General features: G+C 39.0%; 1 protein-coding gene across 1 annotated transcript in view; it reads left to right on the top strand.

Moving 5' to 3' along the window:
• Ophn1 (oligophrenin 1) overlaps positions 1 to 18297 on the top strand; it is a 389706-nt gene that overhangs the window by 193116 nt on the left and 178293 nt on the right. Inside the window, exon 6 of the mRNA XM_055605072.1 lies at positions 15589 to 15690. Coding sequence (XP_055461047.1) covers positions 15589 to 15690 — 102 coding nt within the window. The remainder of the gene's footprint in view (positions 1 to 15588; positions 15691 to 18297) is intronic.

An 18297-nucleotide genomic window follows, 5' to 3' on the forward strand; every position in this document is an offset into this window, starting at 1 on the left:
AAAGCCCAGGACCAGATGGCTTCAGCGCAGAATTCTACCAGATCTTCAGAAGAGCTAACTCCAATTCTCTTCAAACTATTCCACAAAATAGAAACAGAAGGAACATTACCAAACTCATTGTATGAAGCCACAGTCCGCTTGGTACCTAAACCTCACAAAGACTCAACAAAGAAAGAGAATTTCAGGCCAATCTCCCTTATGAACATTGATGCAAAAATACTTAACAAAATACTTGCAAACTGAATCCAAGAACACATCAAAGATATTATCCACTATGACCAAGTAGGCTTCATCCCAGGTATGCAGGGGTGGTTCAATATACAGAAATCCATCAATGTGATCCACCATATTAACAAACTGACAGAACAAAAAACACATGATAATCTCCCTAGATGCTGAAAAAGCATTTGACAAAATCCAACATCCATTCGTGTTTAAAGTACTGGAGAGATCAGGGATACAAGGCACATATCTAAACATACTAAAGGCGATTTACAGCAAGCCTATAGCCAACATCAAACTGAACAGAGAGAAACTTAAAGCAATCCCACTGAAATCAGGGACAAGACAAGGCTGCCCACTCTCTCCATATCTCTTCAATATAATGCTGGAATTCCTTGCTAGAGCAATAAGACAGTTGAAGGAGATCAAGGGGATACAGATGGGAAAGGAAGAAGTCAAATTATCACTATTTGCAGATGATATGATAGTATATATGAGTGATCCCAAAAGCTCTACCAGGGAACTCCTACAGCTGATAAACACCTTCAGCAAAGTGGCCGGATAAAAAATCAACTCAAAAAAATCAGTAGCACTCCTATATACAAAAGACAAAAGGGCTGAGAAAGAAATTAGAGAAACAAGACCCTCCACAATAGCCACAAATGACATAAAGTACCTTGGTGTAACCCTAACCAAGGAAGTCAAAGACTTGTATGAAAAAAATTTCAAGTCTCTGAAGAAAGAATTAGAGGAAGATATGAGAAGATGGAAAGATCTCCCATGCTCATGGCTTGGCAGGATTAACATAGTAAAAATGGCCATCTTACCAAAAACAATCTACAGATTTAATGCAATTCCCATCAAACTGCCAACACAATTCTTTACAGACCTGGAAAGAAAAATTCTCAACTTCGTATGGAATAACAAGAAACCGAGAATTGCTAAAACAATCCTCTACAATAAAAGATCTTCTGGAGGTATCTCCATCCCTGATCTCAAGCTGTACTATAGAGCAACAGTTATAAAAACTGCATGGTACTGGCGTAGTAACAGAATGGTGGATCAATGGAATCGAACAGAAGACCCAGAAATAAACCCACACACTTATGGACACCTGATTTTTGACAAAGATGCCAAAACCATACAATGGAAAAAAGATATCATCTTCAACAAATGGTGCTGGTCCAACTGGATGTCTACATGTAGAAAAATGATAGTAGATCCATACTTATCACCCTGCACAAAACTGATGTCCAATGGATCAAAGAACTCAACATAAAACCAGACACATTAAATCGGCTAGAAAAAAGAAAGTGGGGAATACCCTAGAACTCATTGGTACAGGAGAAAACTTCCTGAACAGAACACCAAAAGCACAGGCTCTGAGAGGAACAATCAATAAATGGGACCTCATGAAACTGAAAAGCTTCTGTAAAGCAAAGGATACTGTCATCAAAACAAAGCGACTGCCTACAGATTGGGAAAGAATCTTCACCAACCCTTTATCTGAAAGAGGACTCATATCCAGTATATATAAAGAACTAAAGAAGCTGAAAAGTAGCAAACCAAGTAATCCACTTAAAAAAATGGGGAACAGAGCTAAACAGAGAACTCTCTTTAGAGGAATATTGAATGGCAGAGAAGCAGTTAAAGAAATGCTCAACCTCATTCACTATTAGGGAAATGCAAATCAAAACAACCCTGAGATTTCACCTTACACCCATCAGAATGGCCAAGATCAAAAACTCAAGTGATAACACATGCTGGAGAGGTTGTGGAGAAAGGGGAACCCTTCTCCACTGCTGGTGGGAATGTAAACTTGTACAACCACTCTGGAAATCAATCTGGCATTTTCTCGGACAACTAGGAATAGTGCTTTCTCATGATCCAGCCATACCACTCCTAGGCATATATCCAAAAGAGGCTCAAGTACACAAAAAGGACATTTGCTCAACCATGTTTGTAGCAGCTCTATTTGTAATAGCCAGAAGCTGGAAACAGCCCAGATGCCCCTCAACTGAAGAATGGATGCAGAAACTGTGGTACATCTATACAATGGAGTGTTACTCAGCAATGAAAAATAAGGAAATCATGAAATTTGCAGGTAAATGGTTGGACCTGGAAAGGATCATCCTGCGTGAGTTGTCCCAGAAGCAAAAAAACACACATGGTATATACTCACTCATATAAACATACAACATAGGATAAACCCACTAAAATCTGTACATCTAAACAAACTAAGCAAAAGAGAGGACCCTAACTAAAATGCTCAATCCCCATCCTGAAAGGCAAAGAGGATGGAAATCAGAAGAAGAAAACAGGAAACAACCTCGGAACCTGCTACAGAGGGCCTCTGAAAGTCTTTGTCCAGGAGACTATCAAAGCAGATGCTGAGCCTGATGGCCAACTAGTGGGTAGAGTGAATGGAATTTTATGTAAGAAATGGGAAATAGCAAGACTTGGAGAGGACAGGAACTCCATAAGCAGAGCAACAGAACAAGAAAATTTGAATACAGGGAACTTCCCAGAGACTCATACTCCAACCAAGTTCTATTCATGGAGATAACCTAGAACCCCTTCACAGATGTAGCCCATGGCAGTTCATTGTCCAAGTAGGGTACCTAGTAATGGGATAGGGACTGCCTCTGACATAATCAGATTGGCCTGCTCTTTGATCACCTCCCCCTGAGGGGGGAGCAGCCTTACCAGGCCACAGAAGAGGACAATGCAGCCACTTCTGATGAGAACTGATAGTGTAAGATCAGAAAGAAGGAGAGGAGGACCTCCCCTGTTAGTGGACTTGGGGAGGGGCATGCATGCAGAAAGGGGAGGAAGGGTGCGATCAGGAGGGGAGGAGGGAGGGGCTTATGGGGGGATACAAAATGAATAAAGTGTAATTAATAATAAAAAAAAATAATAATAATAAATAGTTCAAATTCACTTTCCTTATCTGAAAATGAGTTGTATAATATATATATATATATATATATATATATATATATATATATATATATATATATATATATATAATTCAATGCCTAATACAAGCCAAGACTAGAACTTGGCTAGGTCTTCAAACTGCCATTTTAAAAGCCAAGGGATGCATTTTTAAATTTATAGGCCATTGTAAGCCAAGTATCTATCTAGATAACTTAGGTAATACAACGTTTTATTTATTTGCCCATGTTTTAAGCAAAACAGATACTTGTGAGTTCTGTCTTTTAGCTGGCAGTCTGCTGTCAGTACCGCAAGGATGTTCTGGAGGACATCCACTTTCTAAAGGCTGGCTTCCTCAGAAAGAATCTCCATCAGGAATCTTAATTCTGCTGACAGATATATGTATACGCCCCAGGAGAGCATGACCAAAGATTGTATTGTTTGTGAGACAGGGTCTTACTGTGTCTGCCAGGCTAGCTTTGAGTTCACGATCTTCCTGCCTGAACCTCTAGAGTGCATTGTCGCACCTGGAAAATCAGAGATACAGTTTTCTTACTAGTTTGCATAGTCTTTGTGTATTTGAGTTGTGATGTACTTAGTTTCTTATATCCTTCGACACTGAAAGAAGTGTTATTATTAAGTAGTAAGGGAGAATAAAAAACTTTAAACCCCATTCAGAGTTTATATTTGGGTGCTCCATATATATATATATATGGAGCACCCAAATATAAACTCTCTCTCTCTATATATATATATATATATAGAGAGAGAGAGAGAGAGAGAGAGATTTATAGGTGCTAAGCATGTGCTTTAGAACAGAGATAAATCCCATAACCCACCTACCAGAATTTTATGGTCAAAGGGAAGTATTTTATTTCAATATTTTCAAAATATTTACTGCCCTTCTTTGACAATATCACATTTTTCGTGCTCATACTTGTCCTTACCAGATATTCAGTATATTGTCTGTTAAGTATTCATCATGAATCATCTCTTCTGAGCTTGCAACAACCCTGTGATAAAAATATTATTATTGTCTTCATTTTACACATGAGGTAATTGAGGCTTGGAAATAAGCTTTTTAAAGAAAACCGGTGTTTATCCTGTTTGCCATTCTGAATGAGATTTAAGTATCCTCCTTAGGGTCCTCCTTAGTGTTTAGGTTCTTTAGGTCTGTAGATTTTATTATGTCTATCCTACATTATACTGCTAATATCCACTTATAAGTGAGTGTAAACCATGCCTGTCTTTCTGTTTCTGGGTTACCTCACTCAGGATGATCTTTCCTAGTTCCATCATTTGCCTGCAGATTTCATTGTTTTTTAATAGTTGAGTAGTATTCCATTGTGCAAACATGCCACAATTTCTGCATCCATTCCTCCTTTGAGGGACATCTAGGTTATTTCCAGATTCTGGCTATTACAAACAAAGCTGTTATGAACATAGCTAAGCAAACACCTTTGTTGAATGGTTGGGCTTCTTTTGGGTATATGCCCAGGAGTGGTAAAGCTGGGTCTTGAGGCAGTGCTAGTCCTAATTTTCTGAGAAAGCACCAGATTGTTTTCCAAAGTGGTTGTACAAGTTTGCTCTCCCACCGGTAGTCGAGGAGGGTTCCCCTTTCTCCACATCCTCTCCAGCATATGTTGTCACTTGAGTTTTTGATCTTAGCCATTCTGATTGATGTAAGATGGAATCTTAGAGTTGTTTTGATTTGCATTTCCCTGATGACTAAGGATGTTGGGCATTTCTTTAAGTTTCTCAGCTGCTCAATATTCCTCTGTTGAGAATTCTCTGCTTAGCTCTGTACCCCAATTTTAATTGGATCATTTGGTTTGTTGGTATCTAATTTCTTGAGTTCCTTATATATTCTGGATATTAGTCTTTTGTCAGATGTAGGGTTGGTGAAGATCCTTTTCCAGTGTATAGGCTGTCATTTTGTTCTGATGACAATGTCCTTTGTTTTACAGACACAAGAAGCAGTGGAAGAGAGGAAACAGGATGGGAACCTAGTATAGAGGGTCCTCTGAAAGGCTTCACCAAACATGGCATTGAAGTAGATGCTGAGACTCGCAACCAAACTTTGGGCAGAGTGCAGGGAGTTTTATGGAAGAAGAGGGGAAGGGGTAGAAGGACATGGAGGAGACAGGAGACCCACAGGAGACCAACAAAGCTAAAAATCCTGAGTCGAGGGGGTCCTGTAGAGACTGATGCACCAACCAAGGACTATTTATGGAGAGGACCTAGAACCCTTACTCAGAAGTAGCTGATTGGTAGCTCAGTCTCCATGTGGGTGCCTGAGTAAGGGGAGCAGGGGCTGCCTCTCTTGTGAACTCAGTTTCTGCTCTTTGAAAACTTGCCCCTGGCAATGTAGTCTTGCCAGGCCACAGAAGAAGAAGATCCAGGCAGTCCTAATGAGACTTGATAAGCTCTGGGCAAATGGCAAAGGAGAACTCCCTCTTTCAGTGGACTAGGGGAACGGGATAGGGGGAAAGAGGGATAGAGGATGGGACTGGGAGGAGTTAAGGGAGGGGGCTTCAATTGGGGTATATAATGAATAAATTGTGTAAAAAAGTAAAAATTAAAAAAATGAAAAAGAATTTTCTGCATCATAAAAAAAGCTGATATTTGAGCTCAATGATAAGCTTCTGTATTAGAAGGTTTAGTACATGGTCAGAGTCACTTAGTAATATGTATGAAATTTAGTTTGAACACCAATTTTCAGACCTTTTGGACATTTATTAAGATCCCCAAATACTTTTGTAGAAGACTCATCAAACCTTACATGTTGGCTACATGTTATAAATCTAACATGATAAGGTATCTTAAAACTCAGTGGCACATATCAGTAAGCATTTATTCTAGCTCATTTATATGTTGGCTAGGAAGGCTCAGTTGACTTCAGTTGAGTTTTTTGGTGCTTGTCTTAGCCAGGCGTTTTATTTTTGTTTGTTCCATGTGTTTGTATTCTTCCGGGAAAAGAGAGTGTTAGTATAGTCTTCCTATAATAGTAGCAATGCATGGCCATTGAGCAGAGAAATGAGATATTTTAAAGCGAGACACGAAGCTGCTATTGTTACTTCACCAATTTAGGGGCTAAAATTAGTCATAAGTTCAATATCAGGAGTGAAGTACATTCTGCCTTTAGTGAAAGGGAGTGTAATATCACATGGCAAAGTGCATGAATATTGGAAGTGGGAAATTTTGGGATCAGTCATTCTTTTGACTATGTTCTTGCTGAAAGTCAGAGGTAATGAAGAATAAGAGGACTGACTTAGAATTTATTTTTAAGACGATATCTCATATACACCATATTGGCTTCTAATCTACCATGTTGTTGAAGATGACTTTGACAGTCTGATTTTCTAGTCTCCAACAAGTCCTGGGGTTACAACCAACCATCATCATGCTAGCTTATGCAGTTCTGGAGATGAACCCAGAACCACTTACATGCTAAGAAAGCACTCTACAAATTGAGCTGCATACTCAGAAAAATACATCTTAGGAAAAATATTTTTGAGGAAACCTAGAGGTATAATGAGAAAAGGATAGGGGCTAAGGAGTCTCTTCTTCTTTTTTTTTATTTAATTTTTTTCTTTATTAATTACACTTTATTCACTTTGTATCCCCCCTGTGATTCTCTCCCTCTTCCCATCACAATCCCTCCCTTCCTCCACCCTCTGCATGCATGCCCCTCCCCAAGTCCACTGATAGGTCTCATCAGGAGTGGCTGTGTTGTCATCTTCTGTGGCCTGGTAATGCTGCTTCCCCCTCAGGGGGAGGTAATTAAAGAGCAGGCCAATCAGTTCATGTCAGAGACAGTCCCTGTTCCTATTACAATGGAACCCACTTGGATACTGAACTGCCATGGGCTACATCTGTGCAGGGGTCTTAGGTTATCTCCATGCATAGTCCTTGGTTGGAATATCAGTCTCAGGAAAGACCCCTGTGCTCAGATATTTTGGTTCTGTTGCTCTCCTTGTGGAGTTACTGTCTTCTCCAGATCTTCTTAACCATTCTTTTTGGCTCTTTACCTTTGACATGTTTTTTTTTTTTAATTTTTATTTTATTTTATTTTTTTCTTATCAGTTACATTTTATTAACTCTGTATCCCATCCGTGTCTAGCTCCCTCATTCCCTCCCAATCCCACCCTCCCTTCCTCATCTCCACCGTGCCCCTTTCCAAGTCCACTGATGGGGGGGGGGACCTCCTCCCCATTCATCCGATCCTGTTTTATCAGGTATCTTCAGGACTGGCTGCGAAGCCCTCCTCTGTGGCCTAACAGGACTGCTCCTCCCTTGGGGGGTGGGGAGGCCAAAGAGCCAGTCATTGAGTTCCTGTTAGAAATAGTCCTTGTTCCCCTCACTATGGGAAACCAATTGGTTACTGAGCTACCACAGGCTACATCTGAGCAGAGGTTCTAGATTATATCCATACATGGTCCTTGGTTATTTGAAAGAGAATACATCATTTTCCCCTTTTCTGTTTCTTCCTCCCAGATACCTTTCCTGAAGGTGCTTCCCCCATTGATAGTCCCCTTTTCTTTGATTTCCTTGATGATAGTTCTGATAGAACTTAACGACTCACACTTAGAAGGTCTGATTCTCTTGTCCCTGCAGAGAGATGGGTGGGACTCACATATGCTAGGCAAGTGCTCTTTATCTCCACTATGCCCTAGGATCCCACTTTACTTTACAGATACTTTAGCGTCTAGCATCTGTATGATCTCATCATTGAATTATTGCCACTTTATGTTTTGTTTTTAGTTTACTTTTGAGATGGGGTACTGTGTAACGCTGGCTAGGCTGGAACTCACTGTGTAAACCAGGATGGCCTCAAATTCAGAGAGAACCTTTTTGTTTATGTCTCTTGGAATTCAGTGCTGGGATTAAAGAAGTGATTAAAGCCATACCTGGCTATTTTCACTTAGGTCATTAGCTTAAGTTTCCTTCAGTAGTTGGTAACAGTTTAGACTGGAACTTTTAGGTCTGGCATTCATACTAGATATTCATCACAGAAATGGAAATATTTAAAGGTGGGAGAGGTTCTCAGTTTTCTGATTCTCCTGAAATTAACCGTTTTTCTCTAATTCTGTTTCCCTCATTGCCATGCTCGTCTGTTTCCCATTTCCTGAAAGGTCTGAATGAACAAAAGTAGACCAAAATCATGGCAGGGAGGGTGGAATTCAAGCTGGGGAAGTATTTGCTGCATGCAATCTTGTTTAACAATTATGTAATATAAGGGGAAGTTGGCAGCATTGTACCCCTCCCCCGAGATCCTTCAAAAAGGCATCTGTTGTCACTTGGAATCTTAATTTATGTTATTTATGGAAGAAGTACAGTGGCCTCTTTTCACTTTGCAATATTTTAACCATATATATGTTTGCATATTCATAAGGTGCTTATATAGCATTTAAATTGATGTAAGAATTGTTTATTGATGTTTCACAGATTAAGACAAATAAGTAGCAATATCCTAAGGCATAGAACAGTGGCATAGTTCCTGAGTCCGGTATATGTGCAGCTGGATGAGAGTACACAGCACATCAGCAGAAGCAAACAGACTAAATTTTCAACTTGCTGGTTCTATGATATGGAATCATTTTGCATTTCCTAGCTGTAATTTTTATTGTAATTCTTGAATAATAATTCTGTCCATCTTGTAAGGTTTAAGTGACATCAGATATAAAATGTGCTTGATGCTGAAATGTTAGTTCCTTTACTGTGAGTCACTAATGTGAAAATTTAAACTGTCTTTATACATACTCTCTTTAATTTCTGCGTTATAAGTGACGCCTTTGTGATGGTTTAAATGAAAACCCTCCCATAGGCTCATTTTCAATATTGAACACTTGGCCTCCAGATGGGGATACTTTAGGGGAGGCTATGTAACTAAAGAGGTACAGCCTTTCTTGCTGGGAAGTATGTCATTGGGGTGGGCTTTGAGAGTTTATGACATCACTCCATTTCCAGTTTACCTTGCTACATATTTCTGCTTCACATTTGCCCTTAAAGATTTGATTTCTCAGCTTTCTGTACCAGCTACCTGCTACCATGCACATCCTGCTGTCATCGACTCTTAGCCCTTTGGAACCATAAGCCAAAATAAAATCTCACTTCCATGAGTTGCTTTTGGCCAGGGCATTTTATCACAGCAACAAAAACTAATTCAACCTTTATAAGATTTATAGACCTTAGACATACGTCTCTGTATAATTTATTTAGTTTTAGAGTTTTTGAGAAATGTCTTACTAGCTTAGACTACTCTGGAACTCATAATACTTATTCTGAAGCCTCTTGAGTGCCACCATTCCCAGAAGACTTATTCTTTATTGTGCTTCAAGACCTGTTCATATTGCCTTCTCTGTCCAATCCAAGGAAGAAAGAGAAGAGACAACTTCCCTGAATGCAGGTTTTAGCTTTTAGGTGCCTATTGAAAGTCAGTAACCCTTTGTGTATTGGTTCTCTGTCAGATTGCTGAACTATGTTACTTTTATTATTAGGCTAATGTATTGCTGAGGGTTTGAGGGTGTATCTTAGTGTTAGAATGTAGACCATTTGGTTTGTGTGCTGCCTAGTTTCATGTCAACTTGACACACACTAGAGTCATTTTGGAAAAGGGAAACTCAATTAACAAAATTCCCCTACTAGCTACAGGCAAACTGGTAGCTCATGTTCTTGACTGATGACTTATGTGTGAGGACCTACACTCACTGTGTGGTATGGCCTCTGGATTGGTTGTCTTGGATGCTATAAAAAGGCAGGCTGAGAAAGCTTGTGAACGTCACTCCTTCATTATTTCTGGGTAGGTCCAGACTTTCCGTTCCTGCCCTGATTTCCCTCAGTGATGAACTGTGCCACAGAATATAATCTGAAGTAAACCCCTTTCTCCCAAGTTGTTTTTGGTCATGGTGTTTATCGCAGCAATAGAAACCCTAAGACCCATACATGAGGCTGTGGATTGAACAAACCTAGCATCATCGTTACTTCTTTTTTTTTAATTTTTTTATTTAACTTTTATAAATTACACTTTATTCATTTTGTATCCCCCCATAAGCCCCTTCCTCTTCCCCTCCAGGTCCCACCCTCCCCCCTTTCTGCATGCATGCCCCTCCCAAAGTCCACTGATAGGGGAGGTCCTCCTCTCCTTCTTTCTGATCTTAGTCTATCAGTTCTCATCAGAAGTGGCTGCATTGTCAGGGTTCTAGGTTATCTCCACGGATAGTCCTTGGTTGGAGTATGAGTCTCTGGGAAGTTCCCTGTGTTCAAATTTTCTTGTTCTGTTGCTCTCCTTGTGGAGTTCCTGTCCTCTCTAGCTCTTAGTATTTCCCACTTCTTACATAAAATTCCATTCACTCTGCCCGACATTTGGCCATCAGGCTCAGTTACTTCTACCACAAAAGAAAATCTTGAATTATTATTTCCTGTTTCCAAATCTTTAAGGTCATAATTTTTTCTTATTTTAATTACACTTCATTTGCTTTGTATCCCCCCCATAAGCCTCTCCCTCCTCGCCTCCCGATCCCACCTTCCCTCCCCCTTCTTCACGCATGCCCCTCCCCAAGTCCACTGATAGGGGAAGTTCTCCTCTCCTTCCTTTTGATCCTAGTCTATTAGATCTCATCAGGAGTGGCTGCGTTGTCATCTTCTGTGGCCTGGTAAGGCTGCTCCCCCTTCAGGGGGAGCTCATCATTTTTTAATAAAGAAGAATAGTAAGTCTTTTCTTAGTATTCTTATGAAGGGTCTTCATATGTTGCTCTATGCAAAGGTTCTATTCCTTGCTGACAGCAGCATCACCATCCTGTGCAAAGATTAATACCTTGAGTGATTAGTACCTTACCCGCACAGACCTCCCTGTGCTACATGCTGAGATTCCGGGCATTGGTGCAAGTGGGTGGAGAAGGTAATATAAGCTCACATCCTCTTTCCAAGTAAAGAGGAAGAGCAAGAAACGGCTGTCAGCCCCACAGCTGGTCTTGTCAACCCAAGTGATCCCAATTTCATCTGGCCAGAAAAACAAAACAAAACAAAACAAAACCAAAAAAAAAAAAAAAAAACAAAACAGCCTTCTTAGTCCACGAGAGATTTGCTGAACCAGAACCAATCTCTTAAACCTTTGGCAGTTCCTCCAATGAGGACGGAAGTTGAGTAGCTCTGCCTGCCTTGACACTGTTCTCTAGACATTTGTCATGCTCCTGAGGTGCCTCATCCAGCTGCTTCTAGAGAGCATATTCACTTTGTGGAACTACACATGACACTCAAGCACTTTCTATTGTATACTTGTTTTCTTCAGCACTCACTTTAGGACATAAAACAAAGAATGACTGAAAAGAAAGATAGAACCTTATCATGATAAACAATAAATTCAGCTAGACATGATGGTGCATGCCCATAATCCAAGCACTCTGGTGATTGAGGAATGAGGATCTTAAGACCAGTCTAAGCTACATAGCAAGGCTCTGTCTCAAAACCAAACTAATACAGAAAAAACAGCACCCTTCATAGGTGGTATGTGTTTTATTTACTCTGCTTATGAATGATGTTGTTAGCTTAATGTCAGCATTCATTTTTATAAAGTTAAAGGAAAAATCAGCTTTTAAGAAAGGCCTTGAAAGCTGGTCCCAGTGGCCTTGTCTTATTTAGATTTCCTCAGAGCTATGCCCATGCCTGACACAGCTTATTTGCTATATTTTGTCTAACACAGATAAAAGAATTTGTATAAATAGAATGCTGAATTTATGCTTACAAGGCAAGCTTTAAAAGGGAATTTGTAGTTTGCTTGTACTTTGATATTATGTTCTTATGTTTTCTGCAGCAGTTTTAGTGCATATTAATTGTATCATAGTGTTCTCATATGAAAGAAAGAGTGTTTCTTGTTTCCAGATTGTGCTATAATGAATGAAATATTAATATAATGCATGTAATTCTATAATCTCATTTATGGCAATTATTTTTACCCTTATCATCTTTTCTTTCTGTTTCTACATTTTCATCTTTTGTAAAATTTTCATTCTTCCTTACATGCTCACATTGTTTTTGGTTTTGTGAGACGGAGTTCGCACAGCCCAAACGAGCCTAGATCCTGTGGTTCTGTCTCCTGTTGTGGTTAGAGATATGTACCATACCAGATTTATGTTATCACTTTATGTATACAATACTGAGGGATCAGAGGAGAGACTCGTAAGCCCAGACTAGGATATGGGGACATTTAGAGCTAAAACATACATAGACATAGAACAGACTCCATTGACATAAAGGAATGGGATCTTGAAGGATGAATTATAGTTGGTCAATGAAGTCAAAGGAGGAAAATGAGAAGTGAGAGCACACATTATACAAAGACAAAAGGCTGTAACCCTCTGTGCTAGATACTTTCATGTCAACTTGATACAAGCTAAAGTTACCAGACCAGAGGGAACCTCAATTGAGAAAATACCTCTATAATATCTAGCTGTAGGAAATTCCATTAATTAGTGATTGATGAGGGAGGGCCCAGCCCATTGTGGGTGGTGCTGTCCCTGGGCTGATGGTCCTTAGTTCTATAAGAAAGCCAGCTGAGCAAGCCACAAGGAGCAAGCCAGTAAGCAGTCCTCCTCCATGACCTCTGCATCATCTCTTGCCTCTAGGTTCCTGCCCTAGTTAACTGACTTCCTTTGATGTTGTACTGAGTTGTTGAAGCCTAAGCAGAATAAACTCTTTCCTCACTAAGTTGCTTTGGTCATGGTGTCTCATCACAGCAATAGTAACTAAGACACTGTATCTCTCAAGGTGTATAAACTGAGTCCTGTAGTCAATGCTGGTTTTAAGTAAAGAGACTTTAAGTAGTTTGTCTTACTTCTTAATGATTAGGTATCCTTGGATTAGCAGCTTATTAATACCTCTGATGTTTGTTGTTTTCAGTTATAAAACAATAGTACTATCTAGAACATTTTATAATGGTACTATAATAAGATAAGGAAAATATCAGAATTAAAACAAATTACTTTTATGAGCATGAATGCAAAATTCCTAAATAAAATGTCAGCTATCTGAATCTAACAGTAATACAAATGTATCATGAGGGGCCTAGAGAGATGGCTCAGTGCTTTCCTAGAGGACAGAAGTCCAGTTTCTAGCACCCGCATCAGGTGGCTCACAACTGCTCATGACTCCAGCTCCAAAAGATCCAATGTCTCTGGCCTCTACAGGCACCTGTACTCATGTGCATATACCCCCACAAAATTTTAAAAATATTAAAAATAAACCTTCAAAATATATCTTGATCAGTTAGCTTATCTCAGACACATCCTTCAAAAAAAAAAAAGCCGTGGGATTCCCCTCATTATTAGTATGGATAAAAAAAAATCATATATTTATCTTAGTAAATCTAGGACTGAAGAGGAATTCATTAGCTCAGTGATGATTGCATGAGAAAAAGCTATAGTAAACATTAGTTAGTAGAGAAACTTTAAAGGTATTCTTCTCACATGAGGAAGAGGATAAGGGTACCGAGTCCTGTAGTGCTGTTTAACCAGATTTTGCAGAGTCTGACTGGTGCTGTATAAATGGAAATTAAATAATATGTCCATTTTCAAAGAAATATATAAATCGCCATGCTTTTCAGATGATAAAATATTTTCATTAATAATCAGATCAGGCCTTATATGAAATTTAGACAGCATGTCAATTATAAGAGTCATTTATGAAAAACATCAATATTATTTTCTACATTTGCCATATTTAATCAATATAAGTAGTGATACCTTTTGTATTATTAATAAATACTTGAAAATAAGCAGAAAACATTTTAACAGGATTAGGTTAAGATCACAAAGAAGAAAAAATGAACTCCAGTTTAATTAAACTTTAGTATTGAAATGTCTAAATACATGTATGATATTTCATGGTATCAAATATTTTGTGTTAAAATTTTATAGATGTTAATTTAACTCAGATTGATCTGCAAATTCAAATTTAGTTTGATTTTTATCCTAGCAGTCATCTGAAAGTCTTAAGAGTTCACCAATAGTCAGTCTTACAAAAGGGATTCTTACCAGCATGAAATACTTTTCATATTGGTTACCCATCAGTCAAAGTCAATGTGGTAAAAACAATCTTACAGAATTTCTGTTATCTGCACTACTGTCAACATTTTCTTCTAAATTTTCAAAATAGTTCAAGCTCGAACACTCAGTGACTTTTCTAGCCCAAAGTTCCAAAAGTCTTTACACAGTTCCCTTCCCATCCCACTGCCCTTGCCTGCAAAAAGCATAGTCAAGTCAGTCTCAGTTATATTTTACTCTCTGATACCAGTCTCTGTCTTAGTTAGTGTTTCTATTGCTGTGATAAAACCTTGACTAAAAGCAACTTTCAGAGGAAAGGGTTTCCTTTGTTTAGAGATTAAAGCCCAACACTCAGGAAAGCCAGGGTGGAACTTGTGACAGGAATATGGAGGCAGCCACTGAAGTAAAAGCCATGGGGGTGGGGTGCTGCTCACCGGCTTGCTCCTTATAAGCAGACTCCTTATGTTCAGACTGCTTTCTTATACTTTACAGGGCCACCAGCCCAGTGATGGCACTACTCAATAGTAAGCTAGGCCTTCCCATATCAACCATTAATCAAGAAAGTGCCACAGAGACATGTCTACAGGCAGTCAGATGGAGGCATTTTCTCAACTGAGGATCTTCTTCCCAAATAACTCAACCTGCCCTCAAGCTGAGAAAAAACAAACAAACAAAACATGACAATGAGTCTGTGACAAATGTGTATTGTCAGTGTTTCTTTAGAAGCTGTGTGACTTGTGCTGAGCAGCAGAGAAGTTAATTATATTTCATCCCCAAGGAGAGTGAAAGCTGAATCCTCACTACCCCCATCCCCATAAAGTTAGCTGTGAATTCTTGTTTCCTACCCTAATCTTCCACGATTTCCCTCCTGTCAGTTTTTAATATACAGCAGTGAGTATTTAACTAATACCAAAAAAATGCATTCAAAGAAATAGCCATAGATTCCTGTTGTCTTGGAATATAGGCTGCTTGCAGACATTCAGATTCATATAGATTAAATGTTCTTGGATACTTCACATTTGTGTTTCTTTTTTCTTTCGTAAAAGATCAAATGAATGATGACCATATATGAAAACACAGAAGGAAAGAAAAGGTGTTTAGCAACAGAGGCCCCCTTTTAGTGCCATTTTTGGAGCAAGAACCTGCAAGAGGCTTTAGCTCTATCAGTTGGAACTGTCTTTTGTGTAGGTAGAATGATTTTTGGGTTATATCAAAACTGCTGAGATAAGTGCAAAACTACACATTTGGCACTGTCTTTCGTTTTTCTTTCCTTCTCAGGAGATGCAGGGTCTGACCAGAGAAAACCTGAAACTGTATCTTTTATTATCATTTCTAAGTCCATAATATTAAATGATAGAAATTTAACACAAAGCTTCTCTTCCATATCTAGGAGAGGAAGAAGAAATTTGAAAAGGATGGTGAGAGGTTTTACTCATTACTGGACCGGCACTTACATCTTTCATCCAAAAAGAAAGAATCTCAGTTGCTAGAGGTATGTTCACAAACGCTATCCCTGATTCCATCTTGTCCTGTTCCTTAGAAACCAGTCATTTCAGGTGATGAGATTACTCCATCAAATGGCTCAACAGGAGCACATGGAAACATTTGCAGAGAGTACTTGAGGTCTGGGTCCCAGGCCCTCTGAGTCTTCAGCCAGTTTCTCCACCAGCTTCCTTTGTTATGAAACTTTATTCCTGGCTTCAATCCCACTGTTTGGAAGAGTGATACTCAAGCACTCCAAGTGTCACTTTCAATTCCAAGTTTCCAAGTCTGTGTTTCTAGATTCAGTTGGCATAGATTTAAAGTAGTATTGTATTTGGTGTTCCGCTGCCTGTTTTGGTGGGGGCAGGGGGTACTGCACTGGGACCACTGCTTCTATGAGACCTGCAGTGACCACAGTTCTCCCCAGCCACTATTTAATGGATAACTATCAACTCATTAAGCTGGGTGCAACAAAACTACAGAGACACTAATACCACGTTCCTGTCTTTCTACTTGGGATTCTAACATAAGAATGTGCATTAATCTCATAGCAGTAAGGCTCTTTCTGTACTGTAAAACGTATGCTTAAATAATAATTTGGAGGGACCTGGGGAGTGAGGAGATGAAGACATGTCTGGATGGAGGAAATCCCTCTGTGGAAGAAAGTTACCTTTCCAATTTGAGATAATTTGAAAAAAAGATAAAAGGTATCACAAATAGAAATAAAGAAAATGCCCTACACGGAGGCTAGTAGCCTCAAGGTGTGAGTCTTGAGAAGTGATTTGTCCAGAGTTGATACTACTCTAAAAGACTAATGAAAGATAAGCTAGGGTAATCAAATGCAGTGGTTGCACATCTTGACTAATGAAACAACAGCAGCAACAAAGAAAGGAAAATAAAAGAAAAACCATGGCCATGACATCAGAAAGTAGAGAAATATTTGTTATCTGCGGCAGGCAAGGAGAGCAGATGGTTAATTTCCAAAGTGATGCTGTCTGAACAAAAGGAGGGTGAGGACAGTTATAGAGAGGCGTTAAATAAGATTTAGTCCTTGCCTGGCAACTGGGAACCCAACTGGTAAAATGTTTCCCATACTTTTATTAATAGTTCACTAAATGATAGTAGTGGCGCTCTGTGCACAAGCTGTCTATGTAGACAGTGTGGCTCTTCTCAGACAGTCTGGAATGACAGCACATGCTAGGCAGGGAGTGCCTATTTTACAGGCCCAGTGTAAACCGAAGTGTATCATCAGTCTCTAAAAAACCTTCCCTGGGAGCTATGTTTACTGGGTTGTTATAGCTAATTGAAAGGAATTTCATGCATCCTTCACGAAACTTCTAAGGAGTCTCTTGGAAGCTTATATACAGTTTCTTCTATACAGGGTTCCTCTCTTTGATGATTTTTCTTAGTATCCTTTAACTGAAAGAGTGCCATCTGGTATTATGACTATATGTTGAATCCCCAGTCCTGTGGGTCCTCTTAGTGACTACCATATCTGAAGATACATGGGGATACATTCCATATATTGGAGGTTTTTTTTTTTTTTTTTTTTTTTTGCTGTGAAGTTGTCTAGAGTATTCTAGTAGTTTTATATGATATATAAGTATCATTGTTGACACTGTGTGGGGATTTTGGTGTTTTCAAACAGGGTTTCCCCTAGAATGTCCTCAGATTCCCAGAAGTCATCCCATGCCATGTACTGGGATGGTAGGCTTGAGTCACCATAGAATTATGATGAGCAAGACTATAGTCCTTATAACTGTTCATTTAAAAGTGAAGTAAGGGAACTTGGTTCAGTCTCCTTTTTTTTTTTTACTTTTGTTTTTTAATTTGTTTATGTTTTTCAGTCTCTTTTCTTAAATAGGTTTTATTTTTAGAGATACTTTGTTTAGCTAAGTATGTTGGGTAATGGTTATAATCCCAACACTCAACAGGCTGAGGTAGGAGGATTGCTATGAATTTGAGCTATATAATAAGTTCTGCATGGTGAGACTCTTTCTTAGACATAAAGAACAGGAAGAAAGGGTTGAAAAGATAGAGGAAAGGAGGAAGAGAGAGAAGGAGAAGGCTGCAATTGTAGCTTGAGAGTTTGAGGCCATCCTTGGCTACATACAGAGTGAGAAGTCAGCCTAGGATACATGACAACCCTGTCTCCCTGAAGGAAACAAAGAGAGGAGCATATCATTGTTAAATCACTTTTCAGTTTTATTGTTATATTGCCTCATCTCTCAGAATGGTATGGAAAAAGTTGAGAGACACTGCCTAGGACAGATTTAGGCAGTTCGGGGGAACGGGGAAAAGGAAGAATGTGTACTGTGATAAATCCTAAGACAAGTTTTTTTCTTTAATTTAATTTTGTATTTGATAACTATAAATTCACATTGTGGATAGAACAAATACTGCAGAGAGATTCCATGTATCTTAAAAAGCAAAGAAAAAAGAGGGACAATATAGAGATAAAGATTCCTGGCACGCATTTTTAGTGTTGTTAATATCTTTTATTCATTTATTGCAATTGGTGAGCCAATAGGTTTTGTGTTCTGTGGCTATGGATTGATTTTTGTTATCTATCTATCTATCTATCTATCTATCTATCTATCTATCTATCTATCTATCT

Source organism: Psammomys obesus, unplaced genomic scaffold (genome assembly GCF_907164565.1).
Source record: "Psammomys obesus unplaced genomic scaffold, mPsaObe1.curated_primary_1811, whole genome shotgun sequence".
NCBI classification, from domain to species: domain Eukaryota; kingdom Metazoa; phylum Chordata; class Mammalia; order Rodentia; family Muridae; genus Psammomys; species Psammomys obesus.